Here is a 23509-nt window from a genome sequence, read left to right on the forward strand (position 1 = left end):
GAAGTAAACGTCATTGACAGAGGAATATGTGGAAACCCTGAGTCGTTTAACAGTTTGAAACAAGTTGTAATAAATGTGTGAAGTCCCAATTCGGAGTGGATCGATTTCTTGGCAGTTCAAGTACTGACACATGGTTCACATATTCTAGACTGTAATATAGACATAACATGCCACTAATTATGACACTATTAATATCTAGTTACAAACAATATATTATTACATTATTAAAATTTATATCTACTTAAATTCACAAACGGCTATAAACATAGTATTAGTCATTAAATAGCGTTAGTGTCTCAGTTAAACGTTCCATAGCTCTAAGTGTTTTATGTGTCAAATTACATGCTTTTTGCATAAGGTAGACAAATATTGTCAAATAATTATTAAATAGACATTTTCAAGAATAGTAAAACTCCATATTAAAGTGGTTTTAAATATGCACTATGTATTTATTACCTATTATTTTGAATAGTAACATCATTCAGTTTAATAAAGAAAATGTACACGTATCCAACATAATCCAACTATTTAATCGTTTAAAATATTTTCAATAAATCTATTGACCTTTTTTAATAAATTACGTTAAAATTATTATACATATATTGAAAAATAATTATTATAATTGACTCTAAAATTTATAAAATAATTAAATTTTACCCTTTCATTACTTTCCATCCTATATTTTGAAATGTAAATCACAAAATTAAATTACACACTTACAGTTCAGTGTTGGCATTTATTCGTTTTTACTGTGAAAAGGATAAAATATTTCCCCGATCGAAAGTGAATGTTTCCTAATGTTATCTTGGCGAATAATAGATTAGTCTGCGCAAAGCAATTATCTCGGGGCAATAGCCTACCAAAAATTAATGCTTCTTAACGCCACACTAGAGCCTATAAATTTTCTTCGCTCTAATCATGTTAGCTAAATGATTATCTCGTTTTAAGGATGCCTACAAGAGAAAATAAAATCCTACGATTCAGACAACACCAACAAATTTCTTTCACGCTTTCCACTAATCCTTTTAAAGTGTGTCTACCCCCACTGAATGAATGTTCTGATTACAAAATAAAATATGGGTTGATTTGACCTAGAAGTATTATTTTAATTTAATAAAAGCATTAAAAGATTTTTGTTTAAAATTTATTATCATTATTTAAAATATTATATGTATAAATATAATTAGCACGATGTATTCATCCAATGTAGATCGATTAATAATCAAAATAAATTAATAAGAGCCGACTAATATATACGACTAATTTTAAGCAATATTTTTTAAATTTCATATATTACTGAATTAAATATTTTCATTATTTGTTTAAAACCTATGAACGTAACCCCGTATGTTATTCAATAAAATATTTAATTCACAGCCTTTATTAGTTTTAAAATGTTACAGATATTCCATTAAAATTAAAAATATGAAGTGTTTTTATAATTAATTGCGGTAAAATAAATTATGGTTTCATACATGCATACTATGGATGAGTATAGATAAATAAATTTTTAATTTTATAGAATCATTATACCTGGTCTAGCCCAAATCAAAACATTAAATTTAAAATTATTTATTGCGAAATGCAAATTTATCTGACATAGTTAATACACGCTACGCAGCATTTCCCTCATTAAAACTAAAATTAAATAACGAGGTGTGTGACTTTTTTATGTATTTAAAGTTTTCTTTCTTTTTGCCAAACTGCCAGTCAATGCTATAAATTTCGTTCTTTCTCTACATGCTACGTAGAATCGATACTCGAGCTTGGTCGGGTTTAGTTGATTAAATTTTGTGTTATTTTTTCTATTCTAGACATATGCCGCACGCAAAAACAGTATCCAATTAAATGAGATATGTTTGCTGATGGAAAAATCAATTTCAGTTGTTATAAAATAGTTCCACTTCAATTTATCTTCATATGATAGATTTATTGAATTTTCAGAAAACTTTCATTTATCAACGAAACAACCATCTTCGACATGTACAAATTTATTAATGTTTTATGTAATATACGCTACGTAATAATTAAGGAGTCTTACAAACTCTCACATTGATTAAGTTTACGAATAATTTAATAACACACCTTTAATGATTTGATTCCAACAAATTTTGCTATTCATAAAAATAAACAAACATTTTTTCACTTTTATTTGTCACAAGTCAATTTACAATTCCTAAATATTAATTTTTCATAACAAAATAAATAAAGTAAATTTTTTAGTAATCATATATCTTTTAAATAATTCTAAATCATGAACATAAACTGTCCATAGCGAGTTTTAAAATATCACTCTTACTTCACGGAACTGAATGCTCGCTCCTTCTCTGCGAGTCAAAATTCTCAAGAAGTCGAATGACATTTCTTCCAGACATTGATCAAAATGAAATATACGTAACATTGGACACATTTTCACCAGTTTAAGAAGGCCAGAATGTGCTATATTCTGGCAGTCGTTGGTTCCCCAACAGTTGAATAGTTTCAGCGCCTTGAGGTTGGATGGATATTCAGCTACAAGACGTAAAATCTCGTCGACATCCTTTCTATCTTGCAATATAAGTTCCTCCAAAAGATGCGCATTTTGGATCAATTGTTTTAGTACTTTCGTTGGCACTTCTGCATTGGCATCGATTACTTTCCAGAGGATCGGTGAGAAAGCTATTCTTCTCCATTGACTGCACACCATTTGTACCTGGTACAGATCTTTAGGTGGCAGCTTTTTAAAAATGTTTAAAATGAGTGCTTCTGGCAAACGGTCCATACTCGATCGAAACTTATTCGTGCAATTAACGTCTATCAAAGTCAGATCTCATTGACATATAGAATTTATGAAACAATTAGTTTGTTATTGTTGTATATACGAAACTAATTATCACATTATATAGGAAGATTCATTTTTTTCTTTAATGTTTTTGTCTGTTTTGAAGTACTGTATTAGTTTAATATCGTATGAATACATGTATGCATATGTATAATAAAAAAATAAGTGTTATACCGTATTTATCGTCAGTGGTCCGACTAACTTGTATTCCACCATGTAAAAATCTATTAAATTTTTTGTTATTTTTTCTATTCTAGACATATACCGCACGCAAAAACAGTATCCAATTAAATGAGATATGTTTGCTGATGAAAAAGTCAATTTCAGTTGTTATAAAATAGTTCCACTTCAATGTATCTTTATATGATAGATTTATTGAATTTTCAGTAAACTTTCATTTATCAACAAAACAACCATCTTCGACATGTACAAATTTATTTTTTAATGTTTTACGTAAGAATTAAGAAGTCTTACAAACCATCAGATTGATTAAGGTTACGAATAATTTAATAACACACCTTTATTGATTTGATTCCAATAAATTTTGCCATTCATAAAAATAAACAAAACATTTTTTCATTTTTATTTGTCACATGTTAAATTATAATTCCAAAACATTTATGTTTCATAAAAAAAAATAAAATAATTTTTTTAGTAATCATATGTCTTTTCAATAAGTATAAATCATGAACATAAACTGTCCATAGCGAGTTTTAAATTATTACTCTTACTTCACGAAAATAAATGCTCGCTCCTTCTTTGCGAGACAAAATTCTCAAGAAGTCGAGTGACACTTCTTCCAGGCATTGATCAAAATGAAATGTACATAACATTGGACACACCTTCACCATTTTAATAAGGCCAGAATGTGCTATATTCTGGCAGTCGTTGGTTCCCCAACAGTTGAATAGTTTCAGCACCTTGAGGTTGGATGGATATTCAGCTACAAGACGTAAAATCTCGTCGACATCCTTTCTATCTTGCAATATAAGTTCCTCCAAAAGATGCGCATTTTGGATCAATTGTTTTAGTACTTTCGTTGGCACTTCTGCATTGGCATCGATTACTTTCCAGAGGATCGGTGAGAAAGCTATTCTTCTCCATTGACTGCACACCATTTGTACCTGGTACAGATCTTTAGGTGGCAGCTTTTTAAAAATGTTTAAAATGAGTGCTTCTGGCAAACGGTCCATACTCGACCGAAACTTATTCGTGCAATTAACGTCTATCAAAGTCAGATCTCATTGACATATAGAATTTATGAAACAATTAGTTTGTTATTGTTGTATATACGAAATTAATTATCACATTATATAGGAAGATTCATTTTTTTTTTTTAATATTTTTGTCTGTTTTGAAGTACTGTATTAGTTTAATATCGTATGAATACATGTATGCATATGTATAATAAAAAAATAAGTGTTATACCGTATTTATCGTCAGTGGTCCGATTAACTTGTATTCCACCATGTAAAAATCCATTAAATTTTTTATTTTTTCTATTCTAGACATATACCGCACGCAAAAACAGTATCCAATTAAATGAGATATGTTTGCTGATGGAAAAGTCAATTTCAGTTGTTATAAAATAGTTCCACTTCAATGTATCTTTATATGATAGATTTATTGAATTTTCAGTAAACTTTCATTTATCAACGAAACAACCATCTTCGACGTGTACAAATTTATTAATGTTTTACGTAATAATTAAGAAGTCTTACAAACCATCAGATTGATTAAGGTTATGAATAATTTAATAACACACCTTTTTTGATTTGATTCCAATAAATTTTGCCATTCATAAAAATAAACAAAACATTTTTTCATTTTTATTTGTCACATATTAAATTACAATTCCAAAACATTTATGTTTCATAAAAAATAAATAAAATAATTTTTTTAGTAATCATATGTCTTTTCAATAAGTATAAATCATGAACATAAACTGTCCATAGCGAGTTTTAAAATGTCACTCTTACTTCACGGAAATAAATGCTCGCTCCTTCTTTGCGAGACAGAATTCTCAAGAAGTCGAGTGACACTTCTTCCAGACATTGATCAAAATGAAATGTACATAACATTGGACACACCTTCACCATTTTAATAAGGCCAGAATGTGCTATATTCTGGCAGTCGTTGGTTCCCCAACAGTTGAATAATTTCAGCACCTTGAGGTTGGATGAATATTCAGCTACAAGGCATAAAATCTCGTCGACATCCTTTCTATCTTGCAATATAAGTTCCTCCAAAAGATGCGCATTTTGGATCAATTGTTTTAGTAGTTTCGTTGGCACTTCTGCATTGGCATCGATTACTTTCCAGAGGATCGGTGAGAAAGCTATTCTTCTCCATTGATTGCACACCATTTGTACCTGGTACAGATCTTTAGGTGTCAGCTTTTTAAAAATGTTTAAAATGAGTGCTTCTGGCAAACGGTCCATACTCGACCGAAACTTATTCGTGCAATTAACGTCTATCAAAGTCAGATCTCATTGACATATAGAATTTATGAAACAATTAGTTTGTTATTGTTGTATATACGAAACTAATTATCACATTATATAGGAAGATTCATTTTTTTCTTTAATGTTTTTGTCTGTTTTGAAGTACTGTATTAGTTTAATATCGTATGAATACATGTATGCATATATATAATAAAAAAATAAGTGTTATACCGTATTTATCGTCAGTGGTCCGACTAACTTGTATTCCACCATGTAAAAATCTATTAAATTTTTTGTTATTTTTTCTATTCTATACATATACCGCACGCAAAAACAGTATCCAATTAAATGAGATATGTTTGCTGATGAAAAAGTCAATTTCAGTTGTTGTAAAATAGTTCCACTTCAATGTATCTTTATATGATAGATTTATTGAATTTTCAGTAAACTTTCATTTATCAACGAAACAACCATCTTCGACATGTACAAATTTATTTTTTAATGTTTTACGTAAGAATTAAGAAGTCTTACAAACCATCAGATTGATTAAGGTTACTAATAATTTAGTAACACACCTTTATTGATTTGATTCCAATAAATTTTGTCATTCATAAAAATAAACAAAACATTTTTACATTTTTATTTGTCACATGTTAAATTATAATTCCAAAACATTTATGTTTCATAAAAAATAAATAAAATAATTTTTTTAGTAATCATATGTCTTTTCAATAAGTATAAATCATGAACATAAACTGTCCATAGCGAGTTTTAAATTATTACTCTTACTTCACGGAAATAAATGCTCGCTCCTTCTTTGCGAGACAGAATTCTCAAGAAGTCGAGTGACACTTCTTTCAGGCATTGATCAAAATGAAATGTACATAACATTGGACACACCTTCACCATTTTAATAAGGCCAGAATGTGGTATATTCTGGCAGTCGTTGGTTCCCCAACAGTTGAATAGTTTCAGCACCTTGAGGTTGGATGGATATTCAGCTACAAGACGTAAAATCTCGTCGACATCCTTTCTATCTTGCAATATAAGTTCCTCCAAAAGATGCGCATTTTGGATCAATTGTTTTAGTAGTTTCGTTGGCACTTCTGCATTGGCATCGATTACTTTCCAGAGGATCGGTGAGAAAGCTATTCTCCTCCATTGACTGCACACCATTTGTACCTGGTACAGATCTTTAGGTGGCAGCTTTTTAAAAATGTTTAAAATGAGTGCTTCTGGCAAACGGTCCATACTCGATCGAAACTTATTCGTGCAATTAACGTCTATCAAAGTCAGATCTCATTGACATATAGAATTTATGAAACAATTAGTTTGTTATTGTTGTATATACGAAACTAATTATCACATTATATAGGAAGATTCATTTTTTTCTTTAATGTTTTTGTCTGTTTTGAAGTACTGTATTAGTTTAATATCGTATGAATACATGTATGCATATGTATAATAAAAAATAAGTGTTATACCGTATTTATCGTCAGTGGTCCGACTAACTTGTATTCCACCATGTAAAAATCTATTAAATTTTTAGTTATTTTTTCTATTCTATACATATACCGCACGCAAAAACAGTATCCAATTAAATGAGATATGTTTGCTGATGAAAAAGTCAATTTCAGTTGTTATAAAATAATTCCACTTCAATGTATCTTTATATGATAGATTTATTGAATTTTCAGTAAACTTTCATTTATCAACAAAACAACCATCTTCGACATGTACAAATTTATTTTTTAATGTTTTACGTAAGAATTAAGAAGTCTTACAAACCATCAGATTGATTAAGGTTACGAATAATTTAATAACACACCTTTATTGATTTGATTCCAATAAATTTTGCCATTCATAAAAATAAACAAAACATTTTTTCATTTTTATTTGTCACATGTTAAATTATAATTCCAAAACATTTATGTTTCATAAAAAATAAATAAAATAATTTTTTTAATAATCATATGTCTTTTCAATAAGTATAAATCATGAACATAAACTGTCCATAGCGAGTTTTAAATTATTACTCTTACTTCACGAAAATAAATGCTCGCTCCTTCTTTGCGAGACAGAATTCTCAAGAAGTCGAATGACACTTCTTCCAGGCATTGATCAAAATGAAATGTACATAACATTGGACACACCTTCACCATTTTAATAAGGCCAGAATGTGCTATATTCTGGCAGTCGTTGGTTCCCCAACAGTTGAATAGTTTCAGCACCTTGAGGTTGGATGGATATTCAGCTACAAGACGTAAAATCTCGTCGACATCCTTTCTATCTTGCAATATAAGTTCCTCCAAAAGATGCGCATTTTGGATCAATTGTTTTAGTAGTTTCGTTGGCACTTCTGCATTGGCATCGATTACTTTCCAGAGGATCGGTGAGAAAGCTATTCTTCTCCATTGACTGCACACCATTTGTACCTGGTACAGATCTTTAGGTGGCAGCTTTTTAAAAATGTTTAAAATGAGTGCTTCTGGCAAACGGTCCATACTCGATCGAAACTTATTCGTGCAATTAACGTCTATCAAAGTCAGATCTCATTGACATATAGAATTTATGAAACAATTAGTTTGTTATTGTTGTATATACGAAACTAATTATCACATTATATAGGAAGATTTATTTTTTTCTTTAATGTTTTTGTCTGTTTTGAAGTACTGTATTAGTTTAATATCGTATGAATACATGTATGCATATGTATAATAAAAAAATAAGTGTTATACCGTATTTATCGTCAGTGGTCCGACTAACTTGTATTCCACCATGTAAAAATCTATTAAATTTTTTGTTATTTTTTCTATTCTAGACATATACCGCACGCAAAAACAGTATCCAATTAAATGAGATATGTTTGCTGATGAAAAAGTCAATTTCAGTTGTTATAAAATAGTTCCACTTCAATGTATCTTTATATGATAGATTTATTGAATTTTCAGTAAACTTTCATTTATCAACAAAACAACCATCTTCGACATGTACAAATTTATTTTTTAATGTTTTACGTAAGAATTAAGAAGTCTTACAAACCATCAGATTGATTAAGGTTACGAATAATTTAATAACACACCTTTATTGATTTGATTCCAATAAATTTTGCCATTCATAAAAATAAACAAAACATTTTTTCATTTTTATTTGTCACATGTTAAATTATAATTCCAAAACATTTATGTTTCATAAAAAATAAATAAAATAATTTTTTTAATAATCATATGTCTTTTCAATAAGTATAAATCATGAACATAAACTGTCCATAGCGAGTTTTAAATTATTACTCTTACTTCACGGAAATAAATGCTCGCTCCTTCTTTGCGAGACAGAATTCTCAAGAAGTCGAGTGACACTTCTTTCAGGCATTGATCAAAATGAAATGTACATAACATTGGACACACCTTCACCATTTTAATAAGGCCAGAATGTGGTATATTCTGGCAGTCGTTGGTTCCCCAACAGTTGAATAGTTTCAACACCTTGAGGTTGGATGGATATTCAGCTACAAGGCATAAAATCTCGTCGACATCCTTTCTATCTTGCAATATAAGTTCCTCCAAAAGATGCGCATTTTGGATCAATTGTTTCAGTACTTTCGTTGGTACTTCTGCATTGGCATCGATTACTTTCCAGAGGATCGGTGAGAAAGCTATTCTTCTCCATTGGCTGCACACCATTTGTACCTGGTACAGATCTTTAGGTGGCAGCTTTTTAAACATGTTTAAAATGAGTGCTTCTGGCAAACGGTCCATACTCGACCGAAACTTATTCGTGCAATTAACGTCTATCAATGTCAGATCTCATTGACATTAGAGTTTACGAAACAATTAGTTTGTTATTGTTGTATATACAAAACTAATTATCACATTATATAGGAAGATCCATTTTTTTTCTTTTTTTTTGTGTGTTTTGAAGTACTGTACTAATTTAATTTCGTATGAATACACGTATGTATATGTATAATAAAAAATAAGTATTATGCCGTATTTATCATCAGTAGAGTTTGACTACATTTTATTCCGCCATGTAGATATCCAAAGCCCTCACAACAATTTATAAGTTTATATGGCAAGGATCTAGTCAACTAGCAAGGACATAATCCCATTAGGGTGACCTAGCCTAGTGTATCCCCTAAACCACTTTGCATCTTTGTCTTGGCTTTTTCTGCCCGACTACAGCTTTACTTAATCAGGGAGAATGGCTGCCATATATCTCGTTGTGCACACTCTGCTAACATTCGTCACCTAATGTTACTTTACTACGTCAAGGGTTACTAACTAATTAAGATGTAGATGAAACGCATAATTTCTTTGCGTTGAGATACGTACCGGCTTTATGATGAGGTATATGTCTTTATTGTCAGTTTAAGGAGATTTGACAGAATGATTGTAGTCAAAAAACGAAAGCCAACATAAATCCTCTTATAACGGCAGTGCTGCCATAAAATATATGTCTGTGAGCTTCTTAACAAAAAGCAATTATACTAAGCAATGTACATTACCTTCAAATAAAATTGGAAATGAGTTAATTTATTCTTTGTCTCCAAATCCAACCTAATATACTTAAACAATTACATTTATTTTGATGGGTGTGAAAATCAGGGTTCTATCATTATCCTAGGTTTTTAACTTTGTTTTTGAACTACAGCCTTAAAATTTAGCTCAAACGTAGTTTACAGTACAAATAAAAAAAAATACATATGTCATAACCAAACAAATAAAATAATAATGAGAATAATATTATTGTGATAGACTTATTTTAATAATTTATTAGTAGAACTCAGTTTATTAGTCCCAAGTGCCGTGACGGGAGGCGGGGTTGTATTGCGAAATATTTGTTAATTATCTTACAATTAGAAAGGAAAACGTTTTAATTCATTATTTAAATACCTGATCCTGTCTTAAGAACTACTTATTATTTATACTTAATTCACAAAGCTAAAAGTACTGATAATAAACTATTAAAATATAATTATGAAAAATTCTGACCACTGAAAATATGTGAAGCAGGCTCATTAATACAGAGAAAACAGAGACATTTTTGTAGGCGGCTATGTTCCATATATTTAGACTTGACAAGTGAATTTGGTTTCCAATCATTATGACTTGTTTTTAAAATGTTTATGAAGACAAAGACACAAAATCCGTTTCTATCTGAGTGTAAAATTTCACTATAACAACAATTATTTTCAATTGTTATAAACAACTGAGTCAAATTATTTTGACATTTCTCTCAAACTACTTATTTCAAATTTTAATAGCGTACTCATAAATATATTTTTCCATTATGTCTTTTGCTAAAAATTTGTGTAGGACCTGCGGACAACTTTCTGAAGTGTGTCACGATATTTACAGGCCTGATAATAACGGAAATACCATTCAGTACAAATTACTGATGTGTTTGAATTTGGAAGTAAGTTATAATCTGACTTTAGTATCACTTCCTACTTAATAAATAATTCCTTTGCAGGTTAACAAGCGAGACGGGCTTCCAAGGCAAATTTGTAACAACTGTTTAGTCAACCTAAATGAGTATATGGACTTTTTGGCAATTGTACATTCGGCAAATGAAATGTATACAAAAATATCATCCACGAAATAAATGTAAGACAACTTTCTGGCTCAACTTATTACATGCTACATGTTTGGGATCAAAAATTCAATATGTGGTGAACAATCGACTAATAACATTGCTTCATTATATACATTTTTGTGTACGGCCTTAATAAAAAGTTAGTAAAATAATAATCTGATTTTTTATTGTATAAAATTGATTTTCTTTTAAAATTTTAAGGTAAGTATCCCACACAAAAATAATATAAGAAAAAGGGTGCGTTAGGTTTTTTATTATGATAACTTTTGTTATATAAATTTAAAGCGTTTTTACATCACGTTAAAATATACATAATGTTAATGTTATTAGTTTCATTTATGTGCTGAACACAGGCCCACAAATGATTTCTAATGAAAATCTTTTTTTATCGAAAGCATTTGCTTATTTTACAGGTTCATTGCATTTTGCACTCTACTAAAATTTGATGAATATTGAAACAAAAATTGACAAATTGTCAGTTTCTTGACGCAGGACTTTTATTTCCACATTGTACAGTATAAAATAACATATAAATATACAAAAATGGAAAACAATAATTATGAATTTTTTCGAACAATAATATGAACTTGATAATTTTTTTTAATACGAACAAAAATGAAAAAATTCATTTCATTTCAAAAGTATGTAATAGGAACTATTATTATTTACTTACATCTTGTATTCAATTTTTTATTTTTTTAAAATTAAATATATTATTAATTTGTTTTCATATTTCATATGAGCAATTGATGTATGATTAAATTTATCATTAAAGCCAATGTATAACAATTAAATTACATTTTAATATTTAATAATATTTTATAGTCGGACAATTGGCATGTTTAATTTAAAGTATACAATTTTACACTTCAAAATATGCTTGATAACCAAATTATAATAATCAGATAATTTAGTTAATTTTGGTCTAGTTTGGATCATTTTTATTAATATATTACATATCGTTGTTAATAACATACAATTACATTAATGAAACCAACCAAAAATTAATTAATGCAGTAAACCTGAAGTCAAGAGGCAAGATACCAGAAGTTTTTTCTTTATGCGTGATACTTGGTCCTTTATAATCATACATTTGTAGTCGTATTTCTGTTGGTCTATTGATCGCCATATTATTGGAAATGTTCTCCCAATTTGAATAGAAATTGCATCCTTATATAACTTTTAAACTCATTTTTTCCTTGAAAAGTTGAAGTGGAATATGTTTCAGACCCGAACTCTCCACTAGACTATTATGTTTTTATAGTTGTTTAACTCTGTTGGGGTTCATTTATATCCCTTCTTTATACTATACGTACACACAGGAAATTTTTATTTTTTTTTTTTTTTTTTGAGAATTTCAATATATCCTCCAACATATGTATGGGATACGTATTTGATAACGAAAAAATCTGGCAATAAACATAAACAGGTCCAAACCTTTATGAAACACACGTACTTTATTCATGGGTATTGGTTCATTAAAATAATCATCAATTATTGCTGAAATTGAACATTTTTAAAATTAAATTTCAACACAAATTATTTGAAATTATTCTGATATTATCAATGGATCTATTTCTCGTATTTATTCGGCGAAGCGTGCCAATTTTAAAAATTAGATTTATGGTATTTTGCATGCATTTCCTCCGTAATTGGAATCATATATTACCAATGCATATTATTCGAATAACATTCGAGAAAACTAACTAACTACAGATCAATAAATCTGAAACTCTAATTGGAGCCTGTACGAAACCACACTTTCATCCCATTAACAGTATAATCCGTTAAGCTCGACCTTCATTTTTAATAATTTTCTTAAAACGTAATACAAAAAAATATTAAGAAAATAGGAATGATAAAAGTGGAAAGAGGTAGGACGCAGATGAAGACTCAAGCTAATGGAACATTCGAGGGGTTCTTTATTATTGACAACGATAAGAAGGCGGCACTCCCAAGATCTGACGTCAATCACGAATATGGGTAGCTAAAAAAGCAATCTACATTTACACCTTTGACGTAATTATCCATCTAATTTACTTCCATTGTGGACAGATTTCTGAAAGTCATTTTGTTTATTGATCATCGAAACAAAGTTGAGTTTCATGCACAATTGATTCTACTAAACTTTATCAATATTTTCACATGTTACATTGGTATGATTATAACCGATAGCCCGTGAAAATCGTTTGTTTGCAATTTGTTTGCAAAATACTGTTACATACATCAACAATTAAATTACATAATTGTTTGTGCATGCTAGTATTAATTTTCTAAAACAGATACATACCTACAATTATCAAATTACTATTATTATTGAATCCTTAATATCTACATAATTTTATGGAACCAATATTCCCAATAATAAATGTAATCAGGATATTTTTCATTAGATAAATACAGTGTTTGTTACTTTGATTCTTAAAAATCCCCTAGAAGCAAATAAAAAGATTTGATTCAATATTTTGTGTCTATATACCCGAGAGATAACAGCCATATTTAACCTGTTACTTAAAACGAAAGCTTGAAATTCTCCTGGAATCGAAGATATAAATATCTTGCGAGCTTAAGGCAACACTCTACAGATTTTACGGTTTTTCAATAATAGGAAACTTATCTTATCTCGGTCACTTATTATTTTTCAGATTTATACATAATATTATTTAATCGAAGGATATGGGATTTTCCGAGATGGGTCCACATGTTCCAACAATCTGCTGCCCTGGGCCAAAAGCACAGTTGGAAGAAGCTGAATATATATTGACTAAATCACACTGATATTTATTGTTCTTGACTCTACAAAAATTCTAATTCCACATAAAAAATAAGTGCCCTTTATTGTTATATCTCAAAAACTATTAATATTAAAATGAATTGAATTTTCAATTTACCATTTCGCCATATTTTTATTTTTGATTTCCTTATAGTTTTGGCAAAACAAATCAATTTTCTAAAACATTACAATTATATTTTTGATTATTTTAAAGTAAGAAATTCTATTTGAAATACCTTCTTTCTTATACAACCTATGTCATGTTTACTTATATTTTTTTTAATTTTTCATGAACATGACATGTCACCTATAATCTCCTACGTTTTCATTAATTTCGTTTTCTGTGTTCTAGTAGTATATTTATTAAAAAGGGATTTTACCTCTTAGATTAAGTTTTCCCTTTTAAAAACTCAAATTCATGTAATTAAATGCAGAAATATATATGATGAACACAAAAAAAATATATTTAAAATATTCGCCTTTAGACAGTGCATTATTATTTTAGAATAATATTTATTTTTCCAATATATCATGTCAGGATGTGAACCACGGTGCATTGACCAATCTAACATTTTATTATAACCTCTCTAGTGGCGAACTGCTTGGGAATATCAAACATACGTTTTTATTCTTGGTAGAGAGTCAATATTTGCTTGGACCGGGAGTCCGGCAAGCTCCAATAAAATGTATAGAACAGAATAGGGAAGCTTCTTTCCTTAGAAATTAAGTAATCGACCAGTCTCATATATATCCGCAGGTCTCAGTTTTATTATTTAATATTAGTTCACTACAAGAGGTTTTATGGCAAATTTATTTTAGGTTGCTCTGGAGAAATTAAAGTAAACAATGGGTTTCTGAAAATAAACATGTTCAGGTCGATGTTATTCTAATTTTAAACTTCGCTAAAATTTAACAAGAAAATTATGGTAATCGCTGTATCACTTGCATGGTTCACATAAGGTAGAAAATTAAAATCGTTTTCAAAGTTATTTTAAAGAATATTTTCATAAACTTGTAATTACTACGAAAATTATCTTGTGTTCTATCAACAAGAGTTCATTAATAATTAATATAGTCTTCTATAAAACACTTTTTAAAAGATTTTTCTTCTTTTATGTATATGTTAAGGTAAAAGATTTTGAACTTTTCTGACGTGCACATTATTGATGTCCATCATCAAGTACAGTCGTCTCAAAGGGAGAGTTCTTCGATATTAGAAATCAAGATACACCACAGTCCTTCATTCACCCCAGTCAATGACTTCCCTTCGTTCGACCATGTTTCCCCTCACTTTGTTGATAAGTTGAAATACAGCACGCTTTCGACCGGATCAAACAGTGAAAGAAGCCTTTAATTACGATTTTGATTAATCTATTTATAGGCCGGTTTTATTAAGATATAAATCAGGAATCAACAACATATTCCAGTACCAGGACAATCACCGAAATGTTTTCCATGTATTTATTAAAAAGCTTTTATTTTTCCAACACAGACTGTGAATCAAACGGGATTTAATTAGATATCTTGTAAATTTGTACGAACCTAAAATGTTTGGCAAAGCGTTAAAACTCGTACGCAAGAATACATTATGAAAAAACAGATGAATGGTTAGGAAAGAAAACCTTATAACTGTTTTCATTTTTGTTGTTGTATCCGGTAAAAACCCTCCTCGAACGTACGGATTCATCATATTGTGTTAATTAAAAAATGTAAAAAATGAAACGTGCAGATCCATTCACGTACTAATTCAAAAACCTTTATCGGATACGTAATCGGCAGAAGCCTTTCACCGTGGGAATTTAAAATAACCGAACGTAAAATCCGAGATAAATGATACATTCGTCGGTCTGCAAAACAAAAATTCGAACAACAAAGTTTCGCTATGGGCGTCAAAGCGAACAGAAACGAACGTTCAAAAATGCCGATAAGAGCGGAAACCGTTCGATGCCGCGTTCAATTCCTGCGGTCGATCGACTAGACTGCCTCGCACCACACATTAATTTCTGATGCCCACTGGGGAATCTACAGTCCGATTGAAATACACCACTCGATTAATAAGAGATACTCTAACAGATTTATTGCGGGCCTTGATACTTTTGCGATAATAATTAATTCGGTTTTCTTATTCATTTTTCTTTTCCGCTGCACAAATTCTCTGTCCCCTTATGTCAATTTGTTCTCACACGCAGTGTCTTATTTATACAGCTTAAGAGAGAACCGAATTTGCCTTAAAAACACATGCCGTGTCCATATTAACAATATCATTCTTCTAGCGCTCCCTCTCTGTCTCTCTTTGCCCGTATAGTTTCCTAAAATACATGTTCCTTGCGTTCTCCGTATTATAGAAGTTATGTTACTTCCTTAGATTATACGCTTTAGGAGAGTTGTTATATTTTATTGTGTTTGATTAGCATTGGAGATAATTACAACTAATTTAGGTATATATAGCCCCCTAAGGATGTTCGTTTTACTCAAAATAACAAGCCAATTACTGTAAGCAGCACAGTGTTGATAATTCAGTGGAACTTTACATTAATTTTTTATTTCTATAAACACAATTACTGGGTGTTACAGGAGTAAGTAATGCCTCAAGTTCCTTTGTGAAAAACTTAAGAATTTACACACCCACAAAGTTAATTAGTTTACTCCTTTTCTTTAATTGTTCCCATTCTTCTGTATTTGTTTTTTGCCATTGCTGGATGTATACCTCATAATTGAATTAATAATTAACAATTACAAAGGACGAATAAACTCGAAACCGATTTTAAAGGACAACGAATCAGACGGACTTAAACAATGAGAATGGGTGATCCAATAAAGATAATTTACGTAATCCATAAGCTGTTGGAAATTTAGTTGTAGTTTAGGGACGAATTTCCATATCTCATAAGAGGAATACATAGTAAATAAAATGGAATGTATGCAAAGTCGCTTTGATATAATTATTCTAGAAATAAATGGTCACTTTGGAGACACTAGACATGAACTCTCATTTATATGTAAATAGTGTATAAATTATCCTTCGCTGAATTTACATATACTACTCTACATAGGTATCAAAATAAATTAATTAATTTGTTAATTTCATTTAACATTCAACCTGTAAAGAAAAGTCTTCTTGTCTCATTTGAATTTTAATTGTCCTTTTTTTTCAATTTACCTTTCACGAAACAAATACCGATGTAATGTGAATTGTGAATTTACTAGACACAATATAATTTATAATTTAAATAACCATTCCCAGCATGTACAAAACTAATAATGAAAGCGGAAAATAAATTCCCAAAAAATGTAATTTGCACGAATAATTTATGGTTGCGGTTAAAGTTTAAGGGCCCGCTGTTTTTTCCCACCTCCAAATTAATTCAAATTGTGAATAATCTACCCAAACGTGTAATTACTCTGCTGTACAAAACATGCGTAATTAATTTTCTGTTGTGGAGGCTGTGAAAATTCAGCTTATCTTCTAACATGGCAGTTATTGTATTTACTAATTGTAAGTACACTTTTTATGATCCATCAGTGTAAATAACGCTGAACGTATTCTATATTTCATTTTATGATAGTTAATAACTAATATTATACACGGGCCCACTGATTATTATGAATTTTTAAACAGTTCCGTTTGAAAGCGCAAACAAAGTGGAGAAGTTGAAAAAGGTAATGTTCTACACCGTGGTATCCTTTATTATCAAAGCACATAATTTTCAGCGTAACGAAGAAACAAGGTAGATATTATATTGCTCCATAATTAGCCTAGAACAATGTCGCCGAAAACTTCATTTGCGCTTAAAGTCGCTGTTATAGAGCATAAAACATTTTCTTGTGACAATTTCCACATTACTTTATTGTTGCAGTACATAATAAACTGAGGTGCTTTCCTTTTTAGCGAAAATACGTCCTTCCAGGATACGGATCCTCTCTAGATTTACTTTTAATTATGTATAAACGGACATATTCGCGTCAAAGTTTGATTTTGTATATGTAGGTAGATGTATGTATCTACATTAGTCAAAGCAATCTAGATAACATTAACGGCTGTTACTACACGGTGTATAGAATGTATGTCATAAAAGCTCTCACGGAAGTTGGTGCAATTTAGAACATAAATAGAAAATACTTGTTAAATTCAATGAGGATTTTGATGTTGCAACACATTCGCACAATGTGTAAAGATATATAAAGACATAACGTTTTCTTAAGGATGCATTATATAGACACTAGGGGGTACTTGTAGAAGAGGGATTTCATCAAAGGGTCTTTCTTGTCGAAAAAGAAATATAGCAGCGGGTGGTAACCTATATTTCTTCTACATAGTGTCAACAACACGAATGTTAGACTTTTTATAGCTATTAATTTGAGGGGACACTTTTACATGCTGGGTAAGATATAACGTTTTATATTAAAGGTGTTTTCAATGTCTGCGTGTATGCTCACTTCACGAAATACAGAGTGGTTCATTTATGTTCGTTTTAAATTTTTTCACGTATTATTTTTGTACAGCTCTTACCAATCGAAACGTAGAACATTACAGCGTCTAAAAGACGTAAATCTATGCACAATATTCAAATGATATCCGAGAAAAAAAAGTAAATAAGATGCTTGTTTACGGTATGAATACGAAAAAAGAAGTCGTATTGAATAAGTAAGTAGATTTCGAAAGCTTACAAGAAAAAACAGAACTCATCTGTAAGAAAAAACCGTGAATTAAAGTATTAAGATCCACTTCACGATTTTCACGCACTCTGCGAGCAGCCTCGGGTAATACGAAGATTAACACAAAAACTTTTATTCAACTTTTATGGAGTTTTTTGTTCTCCCTGACCTCTCGGTTCGGTATAGATGTCAATTTCGGGTTATTCCTCAGTAATAACTCCCACGTTGCGGTTAGATGAAGTGCGCTCAGTCAACTACGGTTTGGCCGCGTGAATGTTGGGTTCGTGCGAAACTCGCCATAATACGATAATGAGGACACGTATCTGGGTTGCAGGGATATTTAATATGCATATCAGTCGCTTTCTGGATTTTTTTTTTAAAATGATGTTCCTTTACTTCCTCCCATAAATCAATATAGTTTTTGTCATTTAACTTTGATAAATATTCCATCAAATAAATGGTGCGTTGGTTTAAAAAGAAAAATGTTTTGCTGTCACAAAATAACTGCTCTTCATATTTGTACTCAAATATTTGTATAAAAAGGCAACGCAAAAATACGGACTTGCTGACAAAACGTTTTTTAAACATCAATTAATTTTTATTTGATTCGTTTAAATTTATTTTAATAAATGATCGCACCTAGTCAAGTAATTTATGTTTCCAATGAAGTTTTTTATAATAATTGAGGAGTAAAATTACTGTAAAATATACTAACAACTATTTCTTAACACTAACCTTTTAGTCATATAGCAGAAATTAAATATTTTTTCAAGAAAATTAGGAAGTAATTGAAAACACATATTTGTTTTAATGATGAGTTTTAATTATTATTATTATTATTCATATTATTATGATATGAAAATTGAGTCAAGAACATTTCGAAAGGTCCCTTTAAACAATTAAACGAAGTTAGGCCTCTTTTACCAGATTTTCTTTGCAATCGAGAAGAAATTTAAATTAATACATACCAAAAATTATATAATTATAAAATAAATAATAATAATAATAATAATAATAATAATAATTCTTGAATTGTGTTATATAAGGTATATTTAGTTCATTATAATTGTGATATTTTAATAGCTACGTAAAAAAATGTGACTTACCATAGTAATCTCAAAACGCTCCTATCATTTCCATAACCGTCATGAAATATTCCACAATGTTTCGGTGAAACGATGATTCCGATTGAGCGTGAAATTACCTACTCACTCGTTCTAACATAGGTCAGAAATAAGTTTTATCATTCTCCTCCAGTGTGTGCGAATACGTAGAATGTCTGTAATCATTTACGGATGAAAGCTCGAAGCCGTGTGGCGAGTTTTCAACGTTGCACTTCTCGACATCGGTGCAAGGACCGTAATGAAGACACGTAGAGTTCCAATTACTTTGAGTCACCTCATTAGCACCTGTAATCAGGGAGGCAGTCTTGAGTAACAGAAATACATTCTGGACAATTCTTTCTTAACCTACAATTCTGCTGGCATTTTGTTTTGCCGCTAAAAACATTTATTTTTTTTTTGTGAACTTTTAGTTATTGCATTGCTGAAGACGAACAGTTAAAAAATAGAAATTTTTATAGATATTAAATTAAAAGTTGTTGCATTAAAATTGTTTTATTCTTGGCAATTAAATTAAATGTAAATAAATAGATTAACAGAAAGACCTAATCTAACCTGACCTAACTTAACAAACAATGAAGAAAAAAGAATTTGTTTAATGAAATGTCACAAAATAATATATTTATATAAACAACAAAGCAAAATAAAAATATTATTACATTATATATTATTATATACATCAATAAATTCAATCACTTTAAATTTTCTTGCGGAACTTTATTTACAAAGTTTCCATTACCGTATATCAAATTGAAATCCAATATCAGTTCTAAGTAATTTTCATTTCCTGAATCTGTTTTACATACTTTTACTCTCAAGTTTACAAGCACGTTTTCCTTATATTATACACGTTTACCTAATATCCTCGTACCTTTCTATTCTTTATGTTCGATATATCTCAATTGGAATCTCCCCGTCGACTCCGCTTTTATATATTAAACTAATTTAATGAAAGTACAGTAAAGAAATATTTTTACGGTCTGGTTGTTCTATAACATAATTTAAAAAAACTTTTTAAAGTAACTAAGTGGCTATTACTTGAATAGTGAACAAAATTGGTATTTATTAGATATTTTATAAGTTTAAAATCAATGAAAACAATTGTGCATTCTCTTGCATTAAGTCTTTTATTTAAGAAATTTTCAGCAATTGCGGTACAAACTTTGTTTGTGTAAAATTATTCAACCAAAGTTTTGTTGTTTGCAACGTTTTCTCATAATAATAGAAACTTTATTATTCGTTAATCGTACGTTTAAATTTTCAACTTATTTCAAATTTATTGTATTCATATAAATATTGCACTATATATCTATGTAACATTATATCGAGTAATAATAACTTCTGTGAATACAATTTTATGAAACTAATTTATAGATTAATTTAAAAATTTTGTTAATAATAAAGTTTTCTGACAAAATAATTTAAAATTTTTAAGATTAGCTAAAGCTTAGACAGATCACACCTTATTGTTGAAAAAATTTTTGTCTTAGCCCACCATTTATTCAGTGCGAATAATAAATATAAACATATAAATTATTTCGAAAACAGTTGTTTATTGAAAAGTCATAATACAAAATAAAAAGAATTATAAAAACGGCAGGTACTGTATATATTTATTGTATTTATATTTTGTCATGATCTTGTACAGCCCGTAATATATTTGAATAATAAAAACCACATAAACATGCATATAATTGTTGCTCGGAGTGTCAATAGATGTGAAAACCAGATTGATGTTGATAATTTTAATTGAAACATAATTTCAAATTTTAATACTAAAAGTTCTAAGTTTTTTACTTCTATCGGCAGTCTCTATAACTGCCAAGCAGGATAAAAGCCATATTTCCCACACAGTGCGGGGGATGAAGAAGAAGAAGAAGAACTGCCAATTTTATTTTTTTTCTCTTGTATTGGTACGGACAAACAAGGTTAAAACAACTACCGGAAGTGTAAAATATTAGATTACGAGATCAAGTTAGTTGCCAGGTTGCTGAGTTACCAGTACTATTTAACAAATGAAATACGACATAGTTTGTTTGTTTGAGATAACAGGTCGAACTGGTCATTGTCTCAATTGTTCTTGAGAAATGCAGATGTTTAGAAAGATCTTGCCGTTGTGACTGCAAACACAGAGGCTGTTACAACAATGATTGATGCTCTTGGACAACCGATAGACCCCAATAAGCCACAGATGGAAATTGAAGATATTAAGGAAGATGCAGAGGTTGTTGCAAAACTGGTTGAAGCTTCAAGCATAGAGACTGTTGCACAATCGACAGACGCTCCTGAGACACCAATGGAAACTGACGAAGTACAAGAAGATTTTGCCGTTATAATTACAAATACAAAGGATACAACAACTAATGAAGCTCTTGGCACAGGCACGACTGGTCAACCAATGGAAATTGAAGACCGGATGGTTACTTCTGAACAACCGCCAGACGCTGTTGTGCCAGAAATAAAAACTGAAGGATTTACCGTTATGAATGCAAACACAGGTACTGCTGCAAACCCAATGGCTACCCCTGGACGACCGACAGACGCTGTTGAGTCAAAAATAAAAACTGAATACATGCAGGTGGAATTAGCGGTTATGAATGCAAACACAGGTACTGCTGCAAACCCAATGGCTACCCCTGGACAACCGACAGACGCTGTTGAGCCAATAATAAAAACTGAATACATGCAGGAGGAATTTGTCCTTATGAATGCAAACACAGGTACTGCTGCAAACCCAATGGCTACCCCTGGACAACCGACAGACGCTGTTGAGCCAAAAATAAAAACTGAATACATGCAGGTGGAATTAGCAGTTATGAATGCAAACACAGGTACTGCTGCAAACCCAATGGCTACCCCTGGACAACCGACAGACGCTGTTGAGCCAAAAATAACTGAATACATGAAGGTGGAATTAGCGGTTATGAATGCAAACACAGGTACTGCTGCAAACCCAATGGCTACCCCTGGACAACCGACAGACGCTGTTGAGCCAAAAATAAAAACTGAATACATGAAGGTGGAATTAGCGGTTATGAATGCAAACACAGGTACTGCTTCAAACCCAATGGCTACTCCTGGACATCCGACATATGCTGTTGAGCCAAAAATAAAAACTGAAGATGTAGAGGAAGATTTTGCAGTTATGATTGCACACACACGTGCTGCTGCAAACCCGATGGATGCTCCTGGACAACCGACCGGCGCTGTTGAGCCAAAAATAAAAACTGAATTCGTCCAGGACGAATTTACCGTTATGAATGCAAACACTGGTACTGCTGCAAACCCGATGACTACTCCTGGACAATCGACATACGCTTTTGAGCCAAAAATAAAAACTGAAGACGTAGAAGAAGATTTTGCCGTTATGATTGCAAACACACGTGCTACTACAAACCCGATGGATGCTCCTGGACAACGGACCGGCGCTGCTGAGCCAAAAATAAAAACTGAATTCGTCCAGGACGAATTTACCGTTATGAATGCAAACACTGGTACTGCTGCAAACCCGATGACTACACCTGGACAATCGACATACGCTTTTGAGCCAAAAATAAAAACTGAAGACGTAGAAGAAGATTTTGCCGTTGTGATTGCAAACACACGTGCTGCTGCAAACCCGATGGATGCTCCTGGACAACCGACCGGCGCTGCTGAGCAAAAAATAAAAACTGAATTTGTCCAGGACGAATTTACCGTTATGAATGCAAACACTGGTACTGCTGCAAACCCGATGACTACTCCTGGACAATCGACATACGCTTTTGAGCCAAAAATAAAAACTGAAGACGCAGAAGAAGATTTTGCCGTTATGATTGCAAACACACGTGCTACTACAAACCCGATGGATGCTCCTGGACAACGGACCGGCGCTGCTGAGCCAAAAATAAAAACTGAATTTGCTGTTATGAATGCAAACACTGGTACTGCTGCAAACCCGATGACTGCTCCTGGACAATCGACATACGCTTTTGAGCCAAAAATAAAAACTGAAGATGTAGAGGAAGATTTTGCAGTTATGATTGCAAACACACGTGCTGCTGCAAACCCGATGGATGGTCCTGGACAACCGACCGGCGCTGTTGAGCCAAAAATA

General features: G+C 31.0%; 2 protein-coding genes and 2 long non-coding RNA genes across 8 annotated transcripts; 2 read left to right on the plus strand and 2 right to left on the minus strand.

The window, feature by feature from the left end:
• Nucleotides 1-2281: 2281 nt before the first annotated feature.
• Nucleotides 2282-2761, minus strand: LOC126265942 (F-box/LRR-repeat protein 7-like). Its single transcript, XM_049968906.1, has one exon. The coding sequence runs from the start codon at nt 2759-2761 to the stop codon at nt 2282-2284; it is 480 nt and encodes a 159-aa protein (XP_049824863.1).
• Nucleotides 2762-3390: 629 nt separating this feature from the next.
• LOC126266475 (F-box/LRR-repeat protein 7-like) lies at nt 3391-9062 on the minus strand. Of its 5 annotated transcripts, none has more exons than XM_049970527.1 (2): nt 8751-9062; nt 3391-3741 (listed from the first exon to the last, which is right to left on the minus strand). In XM_049970527.1, exons 1-2 carry the CDS (start codon nt 9021-9023, stop codon nt 3535-3537), a joined length of 480 nt encoding a protein of 159 aa, XP_049826484.1. In that variant the 5' UTR covers nt 9024-9062; the 3' UTR covers nt 3391-3534. The 5 variants fall into 5 exon arrangements, with proteins under 5 accessions (XP_049826484.1, XP_049826481.1, XP_049826480.1 ...); XM_049970524.1 differs by lacking the exon at nt 3391-3741 and adding an exon at nt 4629-4989; XM_049970523.1 differs by lacking the exons at nt 3391-3741; nt 8751-9062 and adding exons at nt 4629-4911; nt 7419-7793.
• A 1399-nt stretch (nt 9063-10461) lies between these two features.
• On the plus strand, nt 10462-11018 carry LOC126266539 (uncharacterized). The gene is made up of 2 exons (XR_007548858.1): nt 10462-10683; nt 10741-11018. It is a non-coding gene; the product is annotated as an uncharacterized LOC126266539 (long non-coding RNA).
• Nucleotides 11019-21991: 10973 nt separating this feature from the next.
• On the plus strand, nt 21992-22428 carry LOC126264307 (uncharacterized). Its single transcript, XR_007547065.1, has 3 exons — nt 21992-22022; nt 22134-22213; nt 22322-22428. It is a non-coding gene; the product is annotated as an uncharacterized LOC126264307 (long non-coding RNA).
• The last annotated feature ends 1081 nt before the right edge of the window (nt 22429-23509 follow it).

The sequence above is a fragment of the Aethina tumida genome, chromosome 1 (genome assembly GCF_024364675.1).
Source record: "Aethina tumida isolate Nest 87 chromosome 1, icAetTumi1.1, whole genome shotgun sequence".
Lineage (NCBI taxonomy): Eukaryota > Metazoa > Arthropoda > Insecta > Coleoptera > Nitidulidae > Aethina > Aethina tumida.